At 37.1% G+C, this 27,368-nt stretch overlaps 1 protein-coding gene across 1 annotated transcript in view; it reads left to right on the top strand.

The window, feature by feature from the left end:
* Window positions 1–2,169: 2,169 nt before the first annotated feature.
* SNTG2 (syntrophin gamma 2) overlaps window positions 2,170–27,368 on the top strand; it is a 208,690-nt gene continuing 183,491 nt past the window's right edge. Inside the window, exons 1-2 of the mRNA XM_033512933.1 lie at window positions 2,170–2,178; window positions 4,883–5,224. Coding sequence (XP_033368824.1) covers window positions 2,170–2,178; window positions 4,883–5,224 — 351 coding nt within the window. The remainder of the gene's footprint in view (window positions 2,179–4,882; window positions 5,225–27,368) is intronic.

The raw sequence follows: 27,368 nt of genomic DNA on the forward strand, positions 1-27,368 counted from the left end.
TAAAAATAAATCAGACTTTCTAATTAGCTGAACATGTATTCTTGTAGGCCCTCCATTTCAGTTAATAAAAAAATGAAGAGAGGATTTTTTTTCATACAACCAGAAACATTACAGGGTAGTTATAAAAGGAGAGTGGACGTGAAAGGGGTGAGTAGCAGACACGAGTTGCCTAGACTTCAGGGAGTAGTGGGTTGTTTTTAGTGGATTATTTGTATTTTCATGTAATAGAGAAAGTCCATAGTTATGTCTGTGCTATCTCTGCTTCTTCTTTCCATCTTTTAGCAGTTTGATAGACTTTTATGAATGTTGCTGAGTTTAACTCAGTGTCAATTTGCTGTAGTTTCATAGTGAAAAATACCTAAATGTAGTAAACCTGCTTGAGTTGACTCTCTAATTCTCATAATACCAGTATCATTTTAATCTGACCAGGGTCAACCTAATACTGTTTTGTAAAAACCTCTTGCTTCATCAGTTTGTAGCATAAAATGAAGACTTTATATTTTAAAATTATAAATTTTCCCCTCTATTAGTCCAATATGTGATTCATTGCCAAGTGCCACAAAGAAGTACAGAGAGTGCTTCATGTATACTTTTAAGCAATTAGTGTTAGTGTTTATAGTTCTGCTCTGGGAGAACTATAAAAATGTTTTTTTGTAAGGCAGACTATTCTACTTTAAAAAAAAATATGGCTTAGCCTAGCATATTTAGCAGAACTAAGAAATAAAACTAAAAAAAATCCATCAACCTATTGCCATAGTTTATGGCACTGAGGTGTGAGATTAACATAATGACATTCTATAAATTCCTTTTGGGTGGAATTTATAATTGGTAAAAAGTAGATTGTTTTTCAAAGCATAATTATTTTTCAAGTATTTCTGCGAAACTTTGGCAAATAGAGGCCAGTCAAGAGATTATTATTATTTTTCATATAAATTGAAAAACTTTTGTCCTACAGAGAAGGAATCTTTTCCATTTAAATTAAGTAATCAAAACTTTCTCCAAAATGAAAGATGAGGAAACAAAATTTAGGTCTAAGAATAATATTTCTCTATAACTGACTAGTCAGACTATAATCTCTGGTTTTATTTGTGGTGTTGGTGTTTCATTAGGAAGGCTTCTGCTCACTGAGATCTAATTATGTTATATTTAATTGGATGTGACTTGAAAGAACAATCAGAGCAGTATTCTATGTTCTCTATATATAATCTGCAAGAAAGACTGAAAAGTATTTTCTTACTTAAATATAAAGGAAAATTGTCATCTTGAACATAATTGCATAGGATAAAAATTAGATACACTAGTTATAAATTGCAGTCTAAACAGTCTTTCATCATCTTGCTTGATATTTACAGATCAGTTATCTTGTGGAACTAATTCATGTTCTTACGTGAAATTAAGGTGCTTTCACTAATGAGTTCTGCAGATACTTTTCATGACTGTTTCAGTTAATTGGAACAGAACACCTTGCCTTATTTTTTCAAAATTTAAAAGTTTCCAGCTTTTCAACTGGCGGTACAGGGTAACCTATGACTTAAAGGTATAGCCCTGCTTTGGGATCTGGGAGTTTTGTTTTATATTGAATAACTGCTGTATAAGCCGACTAATATTCCATTTAAATGGTACCCTTCTGTGGGTGGGAATTACTACTGCCTACACTACAGAGATGCAGTCAGTAAGAATACACAAAAGTGGCCATGGCAGAGTGCCAAGCACAAAAATGCATTTGTTCATAACTGTTACAATGTTAGCATTTTCCTTTACATAATTTTGTCCTTGCTAGTTAGCAGTCTTCCAGATCATATCCAAAATGTGACTTGGAACTAGCCATTCCTGTGGGAGGTGTGATTGTGGTCCATGTCTTCAGGAAGGGCAAAAGCATTTAGATTCACTCATACGAGTTGTGCCACCTGACCTTCAGGCTCTCAGCTGCTTGCTTTAGCTGCCTGTTCGTCCTTGTACTGACTTGATGTGCTCAAAAGTCTTTGAGACTTCATGACCCTTTTACTCAAGGAAATTTACTATCAGTGATCTCAGTAAAGGATTTTTTTTTTAAAAAAATAAGTATTTAGATTATCTGTCATTTGCAGAATAAAGCAATGGAAAATAATCCATTCAAAAAATTATTTCATCCTAGGACACATGCATTGATATTTTACTTTGGATAGGGGCATGGCTTTGGTGAGCATCAAAATTATATCCTGTGTTGACAAATAGCACATCTAAATACAGGCAGATTTGTGGAATAAGGCAGAGGGACTGAACATTACCAATTTCAGATTAGCTCTAGCTGGATCTTGTGGACTATTAGTGGTTGGTCTGTCTAGGTTTGCCCCTGGAGCACCTCCAGCTCATGTGCTTTGGGACTATGCTATGATGGAGACCAGGGTATGAGAAGTAGGAAAGACTGGAGGAGACTTGCTTCAAAAATCTGCTTCTAATGCTAACTGAAATGCTGATAGAGAAGCATACAGGCTTTCAGAACAGGAACTAAATTGAAAGTTGCTTCATAGGTGCACCTGATTAATTGCAGATCCACTGAGGGTTCAGTCTGTATGACCATGCTATAACAAGTCCAAATTAAAATCTCTTCAAAATGCTGATGGTAGGAGTGTTGCATCCCTGACAAAAACAGTTTTATTCTCTGCAGATTGACTTGTTTTATACTGCATTACTAGTTTGTGTAGATACAGGCTCAGTAAATTTGATTCTGTTTTTATATTCCTAAAGTGAGTACAGGATGCAGTCTCCTTACTATCCACTCTTGTTTCCCCCAACTTCCTTCCCCCTCCCCCCGGTGTACAAATGAAGAAAGTACTTGTGTCTTCCTTGCCTACCCTGCTAAATCCCCCACTTGCCTTAGATACTGGTGTATAGCACTGGAGGTCAGGCTAAAACAATAAATATTGACAGCTCTTTCTCTTACACCTCCTTACTATTCCTTCCTAATATTTTTTTGTATGTGAGAGGGTGTGATTTTGAGAATTATTAGCAGGTGAAAATACCTTATTTTTTTGCTAGATGAAACTTTTCTTGCTATTAATTCATCAGGAAAAGTTGTGAAAAAAACAAAAGATTGGGGGAAGATTAGAGTTTAAAAAAATATTTTGGAAAGAGTATTTTGGATGCTTTAATTCTAGTTCAAAGCATCCTTGAACATGAGATGAGACCCATATCCTGAGAGTAACATAGGGCTTTTTCTGCCTCTGAAAAGCAGTTCATAAATGTGACTGCAGTACCCATTACCCTAATAACTTAATTCCCAGGTTTTCACAATTCCTGTTGCATGTTGCCAACTATTGCTAATACTTGACTCTTAGTCTGCCAACAATTTCATTATAGTGGTAGTGAAAAGAAAGAAATAAATATATGACACAAAGTCTTCTCATTATTGATCAGGTGAATGGCAGGAGAGAGAATTTTTCTAATCTGATCATGTGTAAAGAGGGTATATGTGCCTGTTCATGCATTAACTGGTCCTGTTTGTAAACTTTTCTCACTATTTCTAATGTTTAGTATTGTACTTTGGCTGTCATTTTGCTCTGCCTTGCACCAATCTTAATTACAGACCTGTAGCTAGATAAGGGGAAATACAGTCTGGCAGCCTCAGCTTGGGCCCTCACAATATTGTGGAGTTGGATCCTTTTAGAATGTGACAGAGATTTCATGAGTGCATGAAGGAGAAGGTGATTATGAAAAGTCAGTGTGGACTTCGCAAGGGTAGATCATGCCTGAGCAACCTGGTTGCCTTTTATAATAAAATGATGGGATTTGCATAAAAGGAGAGAGTAGCAGATTTTGTTTACCTGTACTTTAGTATGGCTTTGGAAACTGTCTTCTATAGTATTCTTATAGCAAGGACACAGGTACATTATGATCTGGATTGGTGACATGAGTTAAATGTCTGGACGCTGGAGGTAGTGGTTGTGGGTCTACTTGTCACAGTAGACCCTTCTGCTTTGAGCAGAAGGCTGCAGTAGACATCTCCAGGGGTCCCTGCAGTAGATCGTGTCATACCAGGGTCACATACCTCTCTGTGGTAGTTCAAGAGATGAAATGTAAGATAACCTGGATGGAATTACAGAACCAGTATCCAGTACTTTCTTTTCAGATAATGTACTAATTAGTATAATAACATTTGAATTTTGTCAGGGGAAAAAAAAAAAAAGTAAAAATAAAAAAAAGGTTTAATTAAAGCTCTTGTTCCTTTGAAGATGCTGAATATAAAATTAATTAAGGCAGAAGGAGATCTAATGCCTGGTCAAAATGTAGGAAAGCCACATGGTAAAATGGCCATGGCACACTGTGTTACTAAACAACAGCTAGGAATGTTTTATTTTCTAACAGGAAGATTTAACTTAATGGATATATAGCAGTGGGATGGAGAAAGCATTTTTAGGAGACTTCTGAAAACTAATGTTATACTTCTGATTTTTTCTTTCTATAATGTGACATGTATAATGCCTTTCTGCAACAATTGATTTATTAAAAGCTTTAAAATTCCAGCATTCAGTAATGGATTTTATTCTCATATCATAGGATCATAGAATGGTTTGGAAGCCTTGCCTTGAACACTTCCAGGAACAGGGCATCCACAACCTCTCTGAGCAAGCTCTAGCACCCTCAGTTAAATTTTCTCTCCTAATACCTAATCTAAATCTACCTTCTGTCACTTGAAGTCCATTCCCCCTTGTCTTGTCATGTTGTCTTGGTTGGAAAGACAGGTGTCTGCCAAGGAAGGCAGGAACCTCCCTTGGAATGGAGAATATGACCCCCTTCTTTCTGAATTGCTATAACTTTGAAATTAAGGGGCTTTCAGGCAGAGATATGGGAAAAGGAATAACAGTTCCTTACTAGTATGTATAACAAGGCAAACAAATGACAGCAGCAGCAGCAGCAGGAGCACAAGCAGAGGCCCAGCGAGAGCCGCTCTCCCGGCCGCAGGCAGTGTCCCTCGGCGCAGTTCCTGGCACGGCCGCCAGGGGCGCTGCTGGCTGCTGGCTGGGCAGGGCAGGGCGGTGATACCCCCGAGCCGGCAGGGGGCGCTGTGGCGCGGGCTCAGCCACCTCCCCCTCACACGTTAACGGCCACAGACAGCAGAAATGGACGGAGAAGGAGCTTCCTTTACAGTTCCCCTGGGGCAGCTGATCCCCAGTGCCTCCTCTGGATAGAAAAAGGAGCTGTAGCAGGGATCTCGGAAGCGGCAAGCTGGAATGGCAGGGGTGAGGTAAATCCTGGAGTTGTAGATGAGGTGTATCAGAGCCTGTGCAGCTGTAGCAGGAGCTGGCCCCAGCAGGCAGGGGTGCACAGCTACAGTGTAGCAAAAGCACCGGAGCAGTAACAGAGGCATGGTGGGGCAGGGTTTCATAGCAACAAAAGGGGAGAAAATTCCCGAAGAGGAAGAAACAAATGAAAAAATCCTACGCCCCAACACATACTAACCTGTGTCAAAAGTCTGTGTTTCTTGTAGAACCCTTTCAGGGGTAGTTTTTTGCTCTAAGGTTTCCTCAGTTTCTAAGGGGAGTTAAACACTCACGTTCATGATTCTCCCCTGGACTCACTTAAGCAGGTCCACATCCTTTGTTGGACACCCAAGAGCGGGATGCAGCACCCCAGGTGGGGTCTCACCAGGACAGAATAGAGGGGCAGAATCCCCTCCCTTGAGCAGCTGGCCATGCTTCCTTGGATAAAGCCCAGAATTTCTGGATTTCTGGGCTGCAGGTACACGTGGGTAGATCACGCTGTGCTTCTGTTCAACAAACATCCCTAAGTCTTCTCCTCAGGGCTTCTCTCAATACATTCTTCACCCAGCCTCTATTTTTGCTTGGGACTGCCCCAGTCTAGGTGCAGGACCTTGCACTTGGCCTTGTTGACCTCCAGGACGTCTGCACGGGCCCACCTCTCAAGTCTGTCCAGCTGACATCGTTTCTCTCCAGCTTGCTGACTGTACCACACAGCTTGGTGTTGTTGGCAAATGATGGCAAATTACCTATTTAAAATAGGCAAAATATTGGAGATGTATTACTGGGTCAGACACAACTACATTTCAAATTCAAACTTAGCTTTGGTGTTACAGTTTTTAATTACTTAATATCAGATCTTTTTAAAAAGTAGCTGAAGCTAAATGAATAGTAGCTGATAAAAATGTGCTGTTCAGGATTTTCATTATAATAGAAGTGCTCAGATCATGAATAGAAATTGGAATCTCAACTAGGACAGAGAACCAAAAAAATGTGTTTGTAACCATGGAGAAAAATTATATGTATTTAAAAAGATTAAATACTAACTAACTAAAACATGCAGAGGTATAAAAAGAAGGAAGAGTACTGAGCAAAACGTAAGGTGATATATCAGAAAAAAACTGAAAAAGCGAAACATAATATTTATTTTAAGTAAAACCTTTTTTTCTTCTATAGTGGTGGTTGTCACCATTTTCTACATGTAACTGAAATGTTTTACTTGTCTCAAACACTAAAACAGTAAGCAGATCTCTTTTCTGTATGAAATTCCATTTAGAAATTCAAATAAATATGTAGTTATTTTACAGCTTATATTAACACTGTAGCTTAATTATTTATTTTTTCATTTTCACTTCATATGAGTTGTTACATTTTATGACAGTAGCTTTAGATCCACTGGATCTCATTAATACAAGAGCAACTTCTGTGGGATGTGTTGAGTGAGAGGGCACCATTTATAAATCAGTATGAAATTTTGTAATTAATCTGTCAGAATTGGGTTTGACTCTTACTTTACCTTGTGCATGAGTGTGTATATATATGTTTTGTTTTTTTTTTTTCTTGGCTGCCTCACTTCTTGATAGTTCGGGAGATTTACAGAGCCAGATTGTGCTTTGCACTTAAGAAGAATTTCAGAGAATATGCTTTCATGTTCCATGAGACAGAGATTTCATTTGTGATACATATGAAAGCTAAATACCTTAAAGAAATATATGGGAACAGAATTTTTTTCTGGCTGTTTAGTCCAGAGGAAAAGAAGAAAACAACATCAATAATTTCTGAATATTTACTTTTTAAAGAACTTTAGATTTTTGCCTGATATTTTAATGATTTCAAAAAGGAAAAGAAGTAATAGTTTTTCTGTTGCAAATTATGATAATTAATGCTTGGCTTGTTTGGAGGTTTTCTTTTATTGGATATTGATTTTACAAAACTTGTTACTTACTTATAGTGAAATATGTAGTGAAAAGTTATTTGTGTGATCATTACATTCCAATTATCTGCAAAATAAACCCCCCATGCTTTCTGTTTCATAGGACGGTTTTAAATGCTCTGTAAAGTGTTTTCCTTCTGTAAATACAGGCAAAGAAGGAAATTTGGAATAGCCTTAACTCTTTTAGGATAATTCTAATATGTTTTTCTGTATCATGAAGAAGGATAATGCTGTGTAGCTATGGATGGGGACACTGGGTTTTACTGATTCCAGCTGTAGATGTTAGTCATCAGACCACAGAACTGAGCTGTCTGTGGACATCAGTGACAGTGTTTCCTTCAGGCTTGATGGCCTGATCATTTGAATGTTGCATCCTCATAAACTGAAGTGTAAAACAGGGTAAATACAAATATTGTTTCTTACCATTTAGCATATCTCTAACTTTGCATAACAGCTAATGATTTTTCTAAACTCGCTGTTTGTGAGGTGGGTTCATATTCCAAAGCATCATTTTCCCTGTCTAATTTAGTGGAGTTTAAATTTACATTTAAAATTTTCATTGGAAATGTTTGGAAAATGAAGCTGCTTTGATTTTCTCTCCATTCACCCTTTCAGTCAAACCTTTTGCAACCTTGAGTCCTTTAGATACCATCTTTTCTCCCTTAACATGTGTGGTTTTGGCTTTGATTCCTGAGCTGACACTGAACTGCTAGATTTTTATCAGACATTTTGGCGAGACTCTAGCCAAAATAAACTATTCCTCATGTTTATAAACTTAAGATAAATATTTATTTGTGTTAAAAAGCTCTGAACTGAAACCAGATTTTAAACCACTGGAAGTAGACTATTAATACTAGTATTTATTAAATATCCCTTCTTCTGGGAACTTTTTCCTTGCGTGCAAATCTTGAATCTTTAATCTCAGGCACCAGAAAATGGAACTTTATATGGATGAGTATGTTGTTCCTGTATTTTAGGATGTTTGTTTGATCAGCATCCAAGAGTGCCTATTTACTGATGTCAAACAATACATTCCAAACTGCATTGAAAGAAAAGGTTAATCTTACATTCTAGATTCAATATACATTCTGACTCTTGCACTTAAAAATGTATATATGTTCATAGTGTTCTGTTCTGCTGAACAAACATATGTCTTGTGGGAAGTCAAAAAATTGTGTTCTTCAGTTTGTTTTATCTAATAAGTTTCTTTTGGTCAATTAATGTTGTGCAGACAATGTCATAACCCTTTTCTATTTTGGCTATTGCATAGACCTACTTCTGCAATGTAATTTATAGTAATTGGATTATTGAATGACTATAATGGTTACCAAGAATTGAAGTAATAGATATAGGCAGAGCAATTTCATGCTTTTCAGATGAGATTATATTACATTTAGGATAAGCCACAAATGACTTGATGACTTCACCAATTTTAATTAACTTTAATATCTAAGAAGAAAAAAAGAACCTTGCTAAATTGTCAATCATTTTGACTTTGGTTGCTATTTCACAGTTAGAATTTTTCTGTGCTCAAGATTCTATCTTTTAATTTTTTTGACGTATTTCCTTTTCATGCTGTTTACACAAAGTTATTCTGGGCTGTCCTTGAAAGTGAAGTGTGTGACCTTCTGGACCAAGATCAGTTCTTTTGTCAGCCTGACAATCACTGTTCTGTTTGGAAGAGGACTTGTGTTAAAGCTTCAGTGCATGTGTTTTGATGTTTTGTCTGTGAAAGCTATTTAATGTATAGCTTGAGATGTCTGTAGGAAAATTTATGAGTGTTGGGGTTAAATTTATGGGTGTCTGGGGTTAATATTCCCTCTCCTAAGCTGTGGGAACTTGTTCAAAGACAGTGCTTGCAAATCAGGCACTGTGGTGTTTGTCACTGCTGTAGTGCTTTTTACTGCCCTTTCTAATTTCATTCTAATGAATGTATGCATGCTACTGAACTTAATGTTTTCACAGTTTTCACTTTTAGACTTCTGTGTCATTTACTGAAGTTACTAAAGCTGTCAGGAAGCCTCCTCCCGGTGTTGCAGACTCAGTGGAGATGCTCATTTTAAGCATGGCCTGTCTCTGTGCAGGAATAACTATACCATGCAGACAGATTGCCCTACCTGTACTGAAATAGTTTAATTTTCACAATTAGATGGCCAATGTAAATAAAACTTGCTTTAAAAGTGAGAAACAAACCAGAATGTAAAATCTAAATTACACCATGGCGTTTCACTAAGCCCTTGTGCCTTCAAACCAGAACCACTGCATTTTGATGATGGGGGTGGACTGTCTGAACCCTGAGAGCACCACTGGGCTGCAACCTCCCTGCTCAAGGCCCAGGAACCCTATTTCAGCCCTGCCTGACCTGCTTTCCCCCCAGACTGACCCACACTAGCACTAGCTTTTCTCACAACTTGTTTTATACTTCCTGGCCTGGCCTTGTCTGCTCCCTTTACCTGGTTCTCAGAGCCTGGTGTCCAAATCACCTTTGTTGCTGTGCACCTCGGGAGCATCCCTTGCTCCTGCTGCTCCTGGACACCAAGTGCCCTCTGTGTAGAGCTGCCTGTGACAGCTGGGCCTCTGCCATGCCACAGTGGTTGCCCGAGGCTGTGTTTAGTCCCATACCTGATGGTTTTCCTCACATAAGGTATAGAATGGGATAAATGACAAGCAGGTGGCATTGTTTTTATGTGTATAGAAAATACATGCAAAAAACACAACTGAGAGGATTTTATTTCCTGCCCAAAACTTCATTATGTCATGCAAAGTTATGAATTTTGAAACAGTAAGAAAAGAAGTGAATGTTTATAACAAAAAGCTTCATTAAATACACTACCAGTCAAGTAATATTTCAAGAGGCTGTTTGCTAGAGCACTTCTCATGTTCTTTCTTATTGACTAAACAAAATGATGCAGACTGTAATAACAAGTAATTCTTGTAATGTAATCAAGCCATTTTAGTTTTGGAATCTGTTTCTTCTGGAATTTATGGACAACCCATTACCATTTTGGCAAGGCAAATTTATTATTTCTGGCTTCTCTGATAGGTGTCATGTTTCAAGTGATAATGAGTCTGTAACTTCAGTTGGCAGTTCGTTTAATGATCTGGTGAGTGTAATTTTTTCCTCTGGTAGGGCAGCTAATGTACCCTACTGCAGCTTGAAGTGTTGCCTCTTGTTCTGTCATTAAGAACAAATGAAATTAATTGATTCTGATTTTCTTTCAAATCTGTAATTGTACATTACAAAATAGTTGTTATCTCTACTACAAGAATTTTCTTTGTAATGTGTCTGTGTTGTCCAGTAAAGGGTCTGATAAAAGGGTCTGGCAACAGAAGTTGGAGATAAAGAGTCAAATGAGGAGTATTTAATCTATGTGTTTCCATGAAGAAGTGATTTTTGATTGCAAATTGTCTGTATTCTGGAGGAAGCTTGACCAAAATCCAAGAGAAAGTGTTTGGGGAGTTTAAATAGTGGAAACTGGTATTCATTGAAATTTGAAAATAATACAGTATATCTCTTAAAGTAATTTAAAATTGTTTCCATATATAGTAGAACTTTAAATTGAAAATTCACAGGTTTATCATTAAATATGTTGTGAGGTAGAAAATGCAGATGAGAAAGGTTAGGCAAAATACAGGACAGTATTTGGTTCTCATTGGAGCCCAGAGTTAGCTGAAGACAACACTAGAATCTATAATCTCACTATTTTTAGCAGAAAATTAATTCTGAAATCTAGTAATGTCTGTTATAATGTTGTCTCACCAATTCATCTCCCATCAAGAAGATCAGTGATTACAGTACATGCTTCTATGTTATTTTCAAACTTTTTTAAGACTGTCTGTGATCCAGAGAACATCTGTATTTGCAGTGGACTGACAGATGTTCCACTGTGAGATGTAGCATGGAAATCTTGAATCTGAGGCCACAGCTACTTGGTGTGATTACAGTGCTTGACTGTAGCTAGCAGTCTAGAGGCCCCAAAAAAGTCTTACAGGATGGTAAATGAATTGGTTATTATATTCTGTGTGGAGAAGCTATATAGTTCTCACATTAAAGTTTATTAATATTTTTAAATCAGTTACATGTAAGTATGAATAATGTTTCATGTAGTTGATATTTTGTGCTGTGCATGCAAGTTTTTTGATAACCTCCTGTGGTCAATGGAACTTGGTTGAATAATCAATTGGAGCATTTATTTTATCTCTCTTTATTGGATTCATATGCCTTTAATATTAAAATAAAGAGGAGAAAGTAGAAAACTAGCTATAATAGAGGAAAACTTGAAGCAACTCCTTAGGACTTTTGCAATAAATGACAAATTCATTAATTGATAAAATGAGATTATATCTCATTTTGGAGGCTACACTTTCTGTTAGCATGGCTCTGCAGTTGTGGTATGATTAAAAGCTGAAGACTATAGCCAGTGCTGAGCATGTAAGGAATCTGTAGCACACATAAGTGTCAGCTGCTGGCTCTGTACTGACATTAAGTTGAGGATTTCAGGATTACTTACTTTTTACTGCATGTAAGAGCAAGCAGCATTTGCTCACAGTGAGGAACATGGTTAAGTAGCTGCAGGTTTATTAAATGCATCTGAGAAGAGTGCTGTTACATTTCTCCAAGTGAGCGTGAAAGACTCAAAAGCATTCTGAGCTGGATGTTTTCCCAGATCCCTACTCTCCCTTCTTCCAAACATTTTAATTTTTTTTATAGCATCACAGGATCCTAGTATCTATATTAAGGTGAATGTTTTTGTAATCTTCCTTTTTGGTACGAGGCAGTAAACATGATTTTCTCATATGGTGGAGTAGAGGGACTTTGCTCACATTCTGGGCTCTGGGAGAGAGCCAGAATCTCTGCAGTTTCAGCTGGATGGCTGGGGTGGGTGTGGGAGCTTGATATTTGTCTCCTTATACTGATTAGAGACTGGGGGGGCGGGGGGAGTCCCCAACCTTCAAGAGTTGAATCATAACAGGACACTTTTGTACTAAGTTGTTTGAATTTTTTTTCAGACTTAAACACAGTCTCTTTGTAAATCCAGGTGTCTCTGTGTCCTTTTTTGAGACTACCAAGCATAATTTTAACTAGACTAGGACACTATTCTAAGTGTTGTCCTTTTCAAGCAAGAGCGTTATGTGATGCTACTGAAACATCAGGAATTATTGTACTAGTGTTCTTTTCATCTTTCTTCAAAACTAGATGAAGCTGATTTAATAATTTAAAAAAGGTGTGTGTGTCTGTATGTTTGTGCTGGGAGTACAGCTGGGACATAATTGTGAAGGGGAAAGATGTGAACAAATACCTCTTCTTTTGGAAAGAATGTGGATAAAATCAAACCACCATTATGCAAAGAAAAGAAAAAGCAACCTAGTATTACATTTCACTCTTCACTTATTGTGGAATTTTCTACATTGATGTGAAATGCTGTGATGTAATTTTGAAATATTACCTTATTTTAGCTGTGCTCTGAGAGCAGCACTGAAACTATTAAATCTTTTTGTCATGTGAACAGTTGAGTACACTGTCTGTTGACTCCAAGAAGAATTGAAACTCCTTCTCTATGAGTGTATTACACATTGAGTGAGGTCTTCATATCAGAATGTTACCAATAAAAGTTACAGGGTAAATGTTTCTTAGGATTTATTTCTCTATAAGAATGACATATTCCGGACACTAATCAGTTAGCCACTGTCATATTAAGATGTCTGATTAATTTGAATCGTGAATCAGTCCCTCATTTTGAGTCTTAATTCAGATTAACTGCAAGTTTTAGGATATACACTTGAATCTCTCACTTAAGCTTTTAAAGATCAAAGAGTTGCTGTCTAGCTTCAAAGTGTGTTGCTAAAACTCTACATACACAATTAAAGCTGACTCAGTGTCTTCGGAGAGAGACTTCTTAACATATGTACTACATAGTAGCTAACACAAAATCAGAAGTATAAGGGATGGTTGCATGCTTATATTTTGTAGTTATTTGGAGAATAATTGTAAGTAATACTAACACAAGTAACTATGTGAAGAGACAAAGGTTAATAAGTGAAAATAATTTCTTAGGAAAAAAATAATTTCTTAGGCAACTGAAGCAAGAATGTTCCAAATCTTTTCTATTTGTTTTCTGTCCCCAGTGAGTTGCTGGGTAATTGCATATGCTAAAGGCTATTGAAAGAAGCAGGGCATGTTCTTAAGCTGTGTTTCCTGGGAGCCATTTTCTTTCCATAATACACATCTTAGCAGAATTCAACTAGTTTCAACTGAGCAAATGTATATCCATAGATTAGCTTTATTATTCATGCAGTAAAATAAGAACAGTTGATATTCACATAGTCATTTGGGAACTGTACTTTTGTGGGGAGCAGGGGAAGCAAGGCAATTAATTGAGTAGAATTACTCAATTACAGAGAGTAATTTTGATGAAAATTATAACATCTGATAAAGTGACATTTATACAAGCCCTACATATAATTTCTATTTAAATGTCTTGAGGCACAATTAGGGCACTTCATTATTTTCTGTCTTAGTCATATAATCCCAATTTCAATACAATTATAGCTGATTTAAGGTGATTTGCAATGAGCTTCTTCTATTTCACCACCAGTTACTTCTCTTTTAACACCGCTTGTTGAAAATATCCCTGTCCAACTGTATCCTTGTATCTTTGCAGGACTCCTCACATGCCGTCCAAATGTTTCCTCACTGATACTTCCCACTTTGGCCTTGTACAGCTGCAGATTTTTCACCTGTCATTTTTAAGAAATGACCTTTGGACTGTGGTGGCATTAAGTGTCTGAGGGTGCTTCTGTGAGATGCAGAAGTTCATTGCCACCATTCCAGTATTCCTTGCATATAATTTCTGTCAAATCATTTGGGGTTTTTCACACTGAACAATTATATTGGTGTTGACAGTTGTATGTGTCTGAAAATCATTAAAAAGAGCTTTAGAAATCAAATTTGGTAATAGTTGTGTGGGTCTTGAGTCTTTCTTCTTAAAAGGAAGTGAGAATGTTGTTGGTGAAGGTATAGCCTGGGTACTTCATAGACTCTAATCTAAACCTACCATCTTTCATCTTAAAGCCATTCCCCCCTGTCCTATCACTGTATACCCAAGTAGAAGTCCCTCTCCAGCTTTTTTGTAGGCTCCCTTCAGGGTGCAGTTAGGTCTTCCTGGAGCCTTTGCTTCTTCAGGCTGAACAATGGCAGCTCACTCAAGTGTGTTCTCAGAGAACTGTGAGTTAGCTACTTTATTCATCACAGGTTTTTTTCCAGTACAAAAATTTTTATGTAGAGCCACGTTAGTGCTGGTTATTTTGAATTTTGGGAATGGCTCCAAAGTTTATCATATCTCTACTATCTTGTCCTTGGAACTTACTTGCAGTAGGTCCTTGTTGAGCAAGGCAGAGGAAGGTCCTCTCTGACTGCTTGGTAGCTTGCAGTCATGCCCTTCCTTGCCTTCCTTGTCTGGGAATCTACAGAGCCAACAAACAGTGCTCTGCCTCATGAACCCATTGTGAAATGCTTTCAAGATTCTAAAACAATTAGATGTTGTGTGAAAGGGGATTATAAAGAACTTAACAAGAGGGATTGCTGACATGTACTGTATTTGGACTTTCTTCACATACTTAGGAAGACAGTATCTTTCTTACTGACTTCTCTATCTTCTTCATCCTTTTAATTAGATTTTTTTTTGATTAGAGAGCTGTCCTAGACAGAAAAATAACTGACTGCTCCAGGTATGAGTCTTAATCAGCTTAAAATAGAATAATTTAAATTAATTTTTGATGGGTCAGCCTTACTTTTGCAAGAAGATGAAAAATATTAATGTTTCAATTTCTGTAATGCTGTACTATTGTGGCTGTCACTCAGGCTTTTCCTGCAAATCCAATGAAAGACTTAATTTGTTATGATTAAGTACAGTACTTCTGGCAATCCTTTAAGGCCATATTATGACCAAAAGTAAATTAGTTATGAAAATATTCTTGTTTTTGTATTAATAGAAAGCTTTTTTTTTCATTTAGAAACAAATAACAAATCTCTGTAGTGAATGCTTTAAAGAGACTTCCTTTTATATTTAAATTACTTTTTGAAAGAGAACATCATAGTACTGTTTGGGAGAACAGAGAAATAAAAGTCTTGGCAGAAGTTGTTAATATGCATCTCAAGGCTTATGAGTTATACTCTAGATGCATGTAATAAACAGCATTTTTACACTGCTCAATAGTAATAAAGTAGCAGAATGTACATATTATACAAGAAAATAAATATCCATGCTATCAATATTTTTCATAAAGAAATACTTTGTAAAATTTTAATAACAGTTTGCTTTTTGCAAAACAGTCCAATAAAAAGGTGCATAGCCTAATTCATTCCTTTTCTAGTCTTCTATCAATGCAGTTCTTGTGGAGATGGAAGAAAGGGACAGTGTATGCAACTACTCTCTGTTCCTAATTGACAGAGGTCCTGGGTAGGTATTAAAGAGCACAAAATGGAAAAAAAAATATGCAGAGATTTAACATGTTACAAAGAAAAGACGACGTGTTATTTACTGCCTGTGAAGGACCTTATTTTACCTGGGGTCAGTATTGTTCCTCATAACGATGTTCAGTTCATCCCAGTTAGCACACTGTATTGGGTTTGCATGGCCTGGTTTTTGGTAGCAGGGGACCACAGAGGTGGCTTCTGTGAGAAGCTTCCAGAAGCTTCCACCATGTCCAGCAGAGCCAGTCCCTGATGGTTCTGAAGATGGGACATGGCACTGGCCAAGACTGGGCTGATTAGAGATGGCAGAAGCCCCTCTGTTATTAGTGTATTTAGGAAGAAATCAAAACAAAGATTGTAGAAGCGGTTTTAATTCCAGCCAGAGAAAAGCACAGTGAGAATATGTGGGCAGAACAGCTCTGTAGACACCAAGGTCAGTGCAGAAGGAGGGGTGTGGACCTGATTTTCTGAGTCTGAGAGAGTTCCAGTCTGTAAGTGGCTGATCTGTTCCCAAGGGAGTCTCCTGAGAACATCTCTCATCCAAGGACTATTTGTGTAAATAATTCATAGTTCTCGAAACAGTATTGTACAGCTGTGATGAGTGTGTTTTCCCTTGTTCCACCAATGGGACAACAGAGGTGGTGTTCCCTTTCGCAATCATGTTAAATCTGTATTGTAACACCCTATAAGAAGCTGAAAAGTTTGGAAAATAAAGCTTCTGTGGATTCTTGCTCTGCCTGTTGAATAGACTCCACACTCTTTATTTCGTGTCCAACAGCGACAGAGGGGGAGGAGGTGCTCCAGGCACCAAAGCTGGGATTCCCCTTCAGACCATAGTGAGTACCATGGTGAGGCAGCTGTGCCCCTGCAGCCCGTGCAGATCCACCTGCAGTCTGTGGAGAAGCTCCACACCAGAGTAGCTGGATGCCTAGAGGAGGCTGTCATCCTGTGGCAAACCCATGAAAAGAGGGGCCCTGGTCCCAGGCTGGAGCAGCCTGTTCTAGAGGACTGCACCCCATGGAAGAGTGACCCATACCACAGCAATTTGAGCGCATGGGATGGACTCACATTGCAGCAGTTTTCAGAGAGCTGTTGCTCATGGGATGGACTCATTTTGGAGAAGTTCATGGAAAACAGTTTTTGCTCAAAGTTGGACTCTATGCTCTTAGAGGTCTTTTACAACCTTAGTGATTCTATAGTTTATGATTAATACACAACCAAAATACTGGCATACAATGTATTCTGTCGGGACTAACTTCTCATGGTATTTTTGGTGCTTTTACATTTATTTCACAAACAGTCTGTTTCTAAACCTACTTTAGTTCATGCCAGCAAAAAGGTTTTAAAGTTTTTTGCAAGCTTTTAAAAACTAAGCTTTTTCTGGAAAAAAATCACTTTTTTTCTATCACAGGGAATGACATGACAAACAACTACATTCTGTCACTTATTGTCAGTTTTGTTTCTTCTTCCTCCTGGAAAGGAAAGCCTTTGTCAGTTCAGGAAGGGTTGTTGTCAATTTTTCTTTCTTTAATGGTGAATTAAAATCAGCCAAGATAGCTCCTGTGTTATGTTGATGAAAATATTAAACTATGAGCTAAAAAGAGAAAGCATGGAGGGATTTTTTGTTTATTCTGTTCAGTTCTGGATGACTAGTCTATAACTTTGACAACTCAATGTGTCTAATGAAAGGAAATTTGAGGTGGATGTTTTTTTTCCACACAAGGCAGGTTTTTGGATTGGTTTTCTTTCAGCTTGGACAACTCCAAGAGCCATTTAGATACCATTACATGAAATGGTATCTAAAGAGTTTAGTTTTATTTATTTAGTTTCTACTAAACTTTCATTTTTATAGAAGAAAGAGAAAACATGTTTAGCAACATTCTGCAACTTAAATACTTCCATATTTTATTCATGGTTTTATGAGAAAACAAATTTTTCTTAAGATACTTGCAAACAACACTGAATCTGAATTTGTTTTCAGAATGGAAGTTTAGATGTGCTGAGTTGTACTTAACACAATATAAACATTAAAAATGATCTTGTTTGATGAATGTGGGACAAATATTTCATTATTCAGTCAGTTTTAAAAGAAAATGCTCCTTTTAAATTAATTTTAAGTCAGTTAAAACATAGCATTGGTGCACATTCTGCTCTGGCTTTTGTATATTTAGATTAAATGTTTCAGAAATTTTATATTTCTACCTGGCAACTTAAAGGAATGACTGTTACGAAAGTTAGCTTTTTTTAAATTTCTTTTTTTATTTTTCCACTTGAAATATATGCTTATTATTTTGTCTGCTTCCTAATGATCAGTGGATCTCTTACTACAATATAAACTACAAAGGCAAAAACCAGATGGAACACCAAATGCTCCAGTATTCACAAGTCATTATGTTTAATGTTAAGATTAGATATCTGAAACTGCTGATGCTTAATACACTTAACATTTCCAATTTGGTCTAAAGCCAGTTTAACATCAGTAGAAATCTTAGCATTGACTGAAATAAGCATTGATTTTCAGAAAGCCGAGGTATATATACAGATGTTCTCAAAATGGTTTCTGGCTTTTTGGAAAGGGAGGAACATTGGCCATCTTGTTAGACAAGGAGGTTTCAGATGTGAAAATTTTAATACTGCAAGTATAAAAGGGTAACAGACAAATAAATACTATTTGGTGGGAGGCTGCATAAATGGAGCAATGTAGATTTTGCTCCAGGCAAATGTTAAATTCAAAATGCAGGTGCCACAAGCACTGCTAGTGCCTAGAGGTGGCAGAGACTTGGGGATTATGGAACCCTGGGAACAGAAAAGATTGCTGCTAACAGGGAGAGGCACAATGAGAAACTATGGAGCGTTAAGCCGTTCAGTGTATTTTTGTGTAGCAATTGTCAGGAAGAATTAATTAATGCTTGCTGTTATGAAATCTTCAGAGGCCTCTCTCTATAAAACCATTAATCTGTCATTACATGGTATATGTAAATGCCCTTGTGACATTATCAAAATATCTAAATATAATTGTTTGGGATTTTTGTCAAGATTATATGGAACTAATATGTAATCAAGCAACTGATGTGCTCAAATTTTATTTGCTTTAAATTTTACAGTGCTAGTTTAGCATCTCTAAAATTCACCAAGACATAAAATGCAACCAGGAGAACAGCCTCTCTTGAGTGCTGGCAAAGAGCACATGGGCTCTGTTTAGTTTGCTAAATGATAAAAATACGTGCATATGGAAGAAAGTTGCTAGTTTACATTTTTCATGTGACCACTCTATCAAAGAAAAATTCAACATCTTCATTCTTCCTCAGAAAGTATTTCACAATAGTGCTTTGCTTTAAAGTCTTCTGGTACTGACTTTTCAACACTTTTAAGACAGATCATCACCTATATATGACTGCAGAATGTAATCATAAGTAATTAAAACTAAGAAAATAGTTCTCACATTGCTCTGCAGTTTTTTGCAAACTTTTAAGTCATTCTACAACTATTTTAGATTGCATTGTGAAGATTAAATACGAGGCACTGAAATGTATGCACATTACACAAATTGTTTTAAAATGAAAGTAGGTCAGATTTCTGGAAACTCCATGCTTGAGTTAGAGTGAGTTCTGATTAAAAGGCTTTCTGCATACAGATACATAATGAATGTTTATTCCTAGCTGTTTATTTGCTTGTATTACTTGAGTTGTACAGCAGTATTTTCATACTTGAGTTATACAGCAGCATTTCCATGTTGCTTGTTCAGCACTAGTTTTGTTTAAATTTTGTGTTGTTACTTTTTAAATTTTTTATATGTTTCTTTATATGCAAACCCCATAAATATCCTGATCTTCAATAGCAAGTGATACATTCAGAGATGAGAATTTGAATTCTAATATGGAAAGAAAATTACTCATTATATGGTCTTGGGAGTAGTTGTTTGGTTTTTTTTCATCTTAGTGGCCTGTAAACAAAATCTTTGGAGGAGACAAAGGACAAAAGTATGGTGTAAAGATTCAGGAAGTGTTGCAGAATGGAAAGGTGTCTAAGGAGCTCATTGTAGACATTTGAATTTAAGACGGTTGGAAGCCATTGGGGAGACCTTCCAATGAACGTTTTCAGGCAATCTGTGTCAGTTCTTGGAGTCACAGAACCACTGGGGCGGAAGGGCACTTCTGGAGGTTGTCCAGTCCAACCCCTTGTTCAGAGTGGACTCACCAGGAAGAGGGTGCTCAGGGTGATGTCCAGTCAGGTCTTGAACATCTGAACGGCTGGACACAACACAGTTTCTTAACATTTTCCAGTGCTTGACCCACCATCACAGTAAATCTCTCAATGGCACATATTAGTATGACCAAGAGTAGAGCCACAGCAATTTATGACTCTGATTTCTACTCCCCTTGATAAAGGATAAGCATTCCCTTTACTATATTCAGCTGAAGTTTAGGTAGAGATCTAAGGTGTGCCTTAACACGCTGCTCCATACTTTTTGTCCTTTTCTCCTAAAAAAAATAATGGCTTCTCTTCCATGTGACATTCAAATCACTTGGTCTGAGTGCATTGCTTTGTAAATCCTCATGGGGATTACACATTGTTCTTTAGATTAGTTCAGGGTCTCATGCTTAATTTAACATCCACAGAGTCAATTCAGTAATGTTAAACTAGTGAAATATTCTTGGTCATCAACAGAGAATAACAGCTTTTTATATAAAGCTTTTTATATATAATTTATATATTTTTTATGTAACAGAAGTACCTTCTTGTGAATAAGATAGGAAAATACATGGTACTATTTTGTGCTCATGGATGCAAACAGTGTCTTGTTGCTACTGCTCTGACAGAGCAAACCAGGGAGAGGCTGCACAAAAGTCTGAGTGGGTGAGTTTGTAAAGGTAAAAAAAATAGCGCTTTAAAGAATAAGGACAAAATGTTCATTCTTCTGCAAGGAAAAAATAATTTGGAAATCTTTAATGTTAATTTGAAGTCAGAATGAAGGGAAACAAAAAACCTTCAAATACAATGTTTCCAACATGTTTGGGGGAAGGAATTGGGGTGCCAAGAACCTCAAAAAGAGAGCTGCAATAATTAAACTGTATAATTACATTGGTGTATATGGAAGAGGAAAAGAGAGACTTGTAAGTTTTCAATTATTCTTCATATTTCTGGGGCCTTCTATAAAACCTTATCTTTATCTTCAAGAGGAAGGATAATGCAAAATCTCTGACAGAATGGTGTTTCTTTATATTTTATTTCACAACTTTCACACTCCTAGAAACCTTCCAAAAAATATCAGTGTTCAAAGCTCCATTATTTTTAAAGAGCAGCTAATCACAAAGGCAAGTTGTGTCAGACAAAGCATAGCTGTTATGTACCTACTTGTAAACCTGCAGCCTGAACAATCAGGAGGCTGAAATACAGCTTAGAGTGAAGCTCAGCTATCCTAATGAAAAATGCCTTATTTAATATATGAATTTAATTTTTATCTTCATTTCTCTTCTGAAAACAGTCAAACCTCCAGAGGGAAAATAAAATTAATCTATTAATTGCCTGGGATTTCTCAATGTAATAATGAGGTACAGCAGTGTGCCATTCCTTCAGCTCATCTTGGCTGCAAAGTAAGGCTGGGAATACTTAATAAGGTATGTTTAACTCTGTATTATATTAAATTTAAGAAATCCAGGGCTAATAAAAGAGAGAGTATACAGAGAGCAATAGTACCAATAAATACATAGAATAAATAGAATGTTACCAAAAAAACCAAAACCAAAACTATTACACTGTACTTTTAATTTCTAAATAAAGATTTTTTTTTCTCCTGTATTGCACAGAACCCTAAAAGGTGAAGATACATAAGAAGAATAATACACATTATAAAATAAATTGTAAATGAGAACTTAAGTATGTGAACGTATCACATATACTACACTAAATCAATAGAATAGTTAATACTACTAATACCCTACAATTCTCAAAAATTAGCTTAATCATACATAAAACTGAAAAAAAAAGAGGATGGCCATGCCAGATGAATGATTTTGTAATGAGTGAACGAAGTCCTTATTCAGTATAGCAGTTCTAAACAAGAACCAAATCTGCATGGTTTTCCATGACATGGTTGGGAGTAGATAAAATAAAGAAATTGGTGACCTCAGGGAATGTTTCTTTTCATCAGGAATATACTATGATAGATTAGTCCTAATTAAACATATTATTTGGGTACACCTGATTTCAGCCAACTGTATTAAGTGAAAATATTTTCTCTAGTTTGAATTGGTTTGTTTGAACAAATGATTAAAAACCATTACACTGCAAAGTGATTATTTATACACAACTCTACACACAGAAGAAGGATAGGGAAAATCTTGTCAGTAAATGAAAAAGACAGTAATTCAGTGAATGAGATTGTTATCAATGATTTTGAGAAAAGTAGCTATTTGAAATTTTATCTGTATTACTGATAAAAATATGAAGATAAGCAGGGTGGAAAGAAAGAAGAATGATGGGGAAAAGTGATAAGTGACCGGGATGAGATAGAACTATTGATTTTTAAGTAAAAAGTTATACAAAAAATTGTTTAATCTAAATAATTTTTTAGTTTGAGTCTGTGAGCATATTTTGCACATCCATGTATTTAAGGTTCAGATACTTATTTCCAACCAATTTAGAACTGTGTGTTCAATGCCCTATAGACCAAAGCCTTCTGTTTCTTTGGGGAAAAAAAACATCAGTGTAATTGAAGGTAGGAGAAGAAATTTGAAGGTTAAAAATGACCAGGCTTTAGAGACAGTATTTATTTGTAAATGTTGACATACCAACAGTCCCTATCTTGGTATAGTTCAGAACAGCCAGTCTGGACTTCACCTCTGAAGAATTTTTGATGGAAGGGAAGGCAATTTCCTGAAGAGCTACTTTGCCTAGCTGAATCTGGCATTTTTAGCCCCCCAAAGCAATACAGATACATTATTGTCCTTTAACCAATTATCTACTGAGAAATGAAGTAGGCTCCAGCCAGTTTGAAGCCACTCTAATATTATGGTGCCTCTCAGAGCCAACCTACCTTGAGTAGCTCTCTCCTATTTCACTGAGAGCACAAGTATTGGCTTTTGCTCATTCCAAGGCAGCATTTTTGGCTAGAATACCAGATACATGTTTTGAAGGGGCTTAGATTCAAATCATGGCTTGAGTGCTGAAAATATATATTTTGGAAATCTTTTCTCAGTTAAGCACTTACATTACTCTCCATAATTATGAAATTAAAATGATTTGGGATATATTCCAATAGAACAGTTGTTAAAATCAAACAGATCCTGCTGGACTGGAATGTACAGTTTTGACTGTTTTCTGATCTTAATGAAGATGCTCCACAGAGTCTGCTTTTTGAGCAAGTTTGCAGAATACCTCATCCTGCAGAGCTTTAAGTGGGTTTTGCTGTCACTGCACCTCAGTGATTTCTATATATAGCAAGATTAGACGCAAAGTGTTTTTCTGAATTGATTTCAAAACTGAAAAATAAGAAATAAAAAATGTCAAGAAAAACACGTTTATTGAATAATTTAGTTTGTCGCCAGCTCCTTACATTCCAACATAGTGTGAGCTGTTTTGTTGTTTTTGTGTGGACATCCAAATGCCTTGTCTGTCTCAGATGGACACATTTTTTGTGGCATTCACACTTTGGTGGAACTGGTTTTTGATGGTTTTAAAAGGGATGAAGAATTCATGTCTGTGTGGGTGTTGATGAAGGTATGGCTGGATTTGTTTTCATGGTATGTTTAAATCTATAGATTGTGTCACTATGTAAGACTGTCAAGAAATGCATATTGTCTTTTATGCTAGAGTTTGTATTTTTTAATATGACTAGTCATTATGATTTTGGTCTTTAAAAAAAACCAAACCTATGTGATAATGTATACTTTTTTATTATTTCTAGATAATATAAAAACAAATTATTCCTTACAATATTTTGGAATTTTTTCCCCCAGTTTTGCTTATTCCAAAGCAATGGAGATGATTCAAGATCATTATACCATTTTGGTGTCTGCCTTTGTGACATTGTCCCTGCCTGGAGTGCCCGTGGTGCCAGAGCCAGGGTGGTGAAGTCTCTTGGGAATGGTCCCATGAATGTGTTCACCCACCTGCTCAGGGGCTGGCCATTGCCAAGGATGATTCTGTTGTTTTTTAAGTCTCGGTTGTAAACACCCATTCCAAGTTAATGTGGACAAATAGGGAAGTATTCACCTCAATGGTGGATGACAGTAAGCACAGCTAAAACAAATCCAAATTCTTAGAAATGTAGAGACTAGACATCATCGGATAGTGTAAACCCTCCCTGTGACCTTTTAAAGGAAAGGCAAAAGCCTCTTTCCTGGGCTGTCTCAGAAAACCATAGCATTTTGAAATTTTTCTAGATCCAGGACACTAAAGGGTGGTTAATGGGTCTCAGACAGTGAGTGTCTCATTTTGTTTTTTAACAGCTTATGAGCTCTCAGTGTAGAGTGTTCCGGCCAGAGAACAAAGTTGTTCAGCTGGTGATGCCACTATCCCAGGATGCAGACTGTCCTCCTTTTCAAAGCCCTGTGACTTTCAAGCCTTTTATATGGCCTTGAAAAGTGCTGCCTTTTTACATACTTACTTTTATTTTTAACACTGGCTCAGTAATAAAAGTGTTATAAAAAAAGCACCAAACAGACTGACAGTCAAGGTGAAAACTGTAAGCTAACAACATTTTCAGGCAAGGTCCATTTAGTTTTTTGCTTTTTTTAGTATAGTAGTGAGTGCAGAGGTAGTGTCTTGATATCTTGCCAAGTCATAGACACCTTACTCCTTGGTTGGGTACATTGTAGTGCAGTGGTAACTATTCCAGGGTATTGCACCTTGGTGGTCTGCACTGGGATGCTGTCACCGTGAAGCCTAGCATTGTTTGATCCAAAAGAACTACAGCGGTCTCAAAGCCTCCTCAGGCAGGATCACCCGTTAGCAAGAATCAGAGCTGAGTGAGGCCTCTTTAACTGGGATGGAGAGGGAAAGTTTAACAGTCATGACATGGGCTCTAAGGAGGGCTCCAGGCCAGAGGACAGTTCTGGCACATTAAATTTATGAGTCTAGACATAGTTTTGGGACTGAAGCCGTACTAGGGGCAGCAGCCAGCAAAGTAGATACGTTATGCACAGACTTCTGCAGTCTTCAGCTTCAACTGAGAGCTGACTGCACTCTTGACCTTGCAAAGTACTTGGCTGAAGAACTGGAGCAAATGAGCTTCTACTTGCCAGACAGAATCTGTTCACTGTGTAGCGGTGCACTGCAGTCAGAAAGTTGGGAAGCCAAACATCATCTTTTTTGGCACAGCAAATTTCTCTGTAACATGTCCTGAGGTTTGCTCATGACTGATTAAATTCCCTTGCTTCCTCCCAGGAGGGGGTAGAGGTGTACAGGCACCTACCCACCTCACCTCTGTTTGATGGCATCCCTGTAAAGAAGCAGGGCTGCTGGGAGTGTGAGCTGCTAATTTAATGTCAGCTGTTGCTTGTTCCAGATAAAGCAGGAAAAGCATTGGGCAAGATAAATAGATATGGTATGAATATGGAAAGGCTAAGTTTTTCATCTATATGTTGCAAATCGCTTTTTTGCAGGTTGGGGATTCAGGCCTTATGAGAAAATAGTTCTCGGTGATGTTGTAGAAGAAGGATGATGGAGAAAAACTTAAGCTGGGGACCAGGATGGACTGAGAGGAGAGCCTGAAAAAAAATGACTCCAAGGTGATCAGCTCTGACTGTACTGGATCGTTCTTCATGTCTCTTGGCCTAGTCACCCTGGACAGGTGTCACATGCTAACAGGGAGTACTCTATCTTGAAATATGCATATTTCATTTTGTTCTGGTTTTAAGGCAAACCAGCAGGAGGAATTAACTCCACACAAATATCTTGTGAGAGATCCAACTACAAATTAAAATTTAAAAGGAAAATCAAAATAGAGGCAATGGTACAGAAACACTGGCTTAAACTGACAAAGTCAGAATACAACCTCACATCCTGTTGGTCAGAGTGGTGTTAGCAGTCCAATCAAAAGCTAAAGTGCCATTGGGATGATGAATGTGGTTTCATTGGGTGATCCTGTAGCAAGACCTGGTCCTTCTCTGGAGGTCCAGTGGTAGTTACTGAGTTCTTGTCCTCTGGGAATCCAGTGGTAATGCTGCTCTGGTGTTCCAAGTCTCAGGTTACATACAGGTAGGAATGTTTGGTTCCTCCCCCAAGGGCGGGGCATCTCACAGTGGGATGATGTAATTCTATGAGTCACCTTGACAGCCCATTAGCTGAGATTAGCCCGTTAGTGGAGGTGGCCCCCTCAGGGTAGCTGCTGCTTTCCCAGAGGGAGTTATCAGGACTGAATGAGTCATGGAGAAGACAAAGAACACTGCAACATCTATTTTAACAGCTTCATGGTAATAGGATACATACTTTTGGTTCTACCTTCCCTTGTAACCCAAAACACTCTCGTACTTTACTCAGGTGCTCACTATAAAAGTACAGTGTGTCTAGCTTGTTTCTAGACTAATTAGTTCTCTGGGTAACACTCTCTTTTCTTTAAGATCATGTAGACTAAAAGTATTTGTAGGATACTTTGAGCAGTCTTTATGAATGTGCTTGCTAACTATTTTCTGAGCCTTTTACTAACAGTAAAAAGATCCTATTTCTGAGTTTCATAATCCCTACAGCAATATGATAAAGCTTTTTCTATCTTCTGGACTTACAGTGTAGGTTTAAGGTATTCAAAGGGCTTTTTGAAGTGCCATTCTGTTCATAGAGATGATGATTAAAGCAGATGATAATTGGACAGGGAGGAGTCCTATAGAATTAGGTAACAGCCTATAGTTACGTGGTATAGCATAGTGATGGGAGAATCATATGTTAGAATGGCATCTGTAATATATGGAAACATGATGCTAATTAGGAGTGGCATTATATTAAATGTAAAATATTGAATATATATTGTTGTAATGGGTCTTTCATTGTATTCATTGGTTTTCAGCGGGCATCTTCTGTTCCTTTAATCTTGAAATGATTATGCCTGTGCCATATGTTGTGCTGTGTTGCTCAGCTTGTATGGAGACAAGAAAGACTTCTATATTGTCCTTCAGAATGCAAGTTCCACTATTGGTTTGGGGTTTTTTTTGCAGGGGCTGGGGGGGTGGTGGTGGGGGGTTGGTTGGGTTTTTTTTTTTGTTGTTTGTTTGTTTGTTTTTTTAATTATTATTTGAAGGGACAGTTTTGGAAGCATAAAACTGATAGAGAAATTTGTATTATGCTTTCTGCTGTTCAGACTACAGGAGTGGAATTTTTAAATTCTTTGAACTAAACAAAAAACTAAACTGAAAGAAATATTTGGCCTAATTAAGAGATATTAATAAATATTTTGTAAGGACTGCCTGAAAACATCCACAAGCAGTCTAAAGGATGAGAGGTATCTTGGCCTTAATTGGCAGTGGGACCCTGCAGATGAACTTTTCCACAGCTATTTAGTAAACTGAATTCTCTTGTCAAAATATGCGCATCTCACTTTATTTGAGAACTAAAAACTGATCCTTGCTTACAATCTCCTCTTAAAATGAAATGGAACATAAGGTTTGGAGTTTTCCCCAATAAAACATTAATTGCAAATAAAGCCAGTGCATTCCTCTAGCCCAATTCTTAGTCACAGTTTTGAGGAATGCATTTGCTAAATGGGTATGTAAACTGTGTAGCAATCCAGATC

The sequence above is a fragment of the Parus major genome, chromosome 3 (genome assembly GCF_001522545.3).
Source record: "Parus major isolate Abel chromosome 3, Parus_major1.1, whole genome shotgun sequence".
Taxonomy (NCBI): domain Eukaryota; kingdom Metazoa; phylum Chordata; class Aves; order Passeriformes; family Paridae; genus Parus; species Parus major.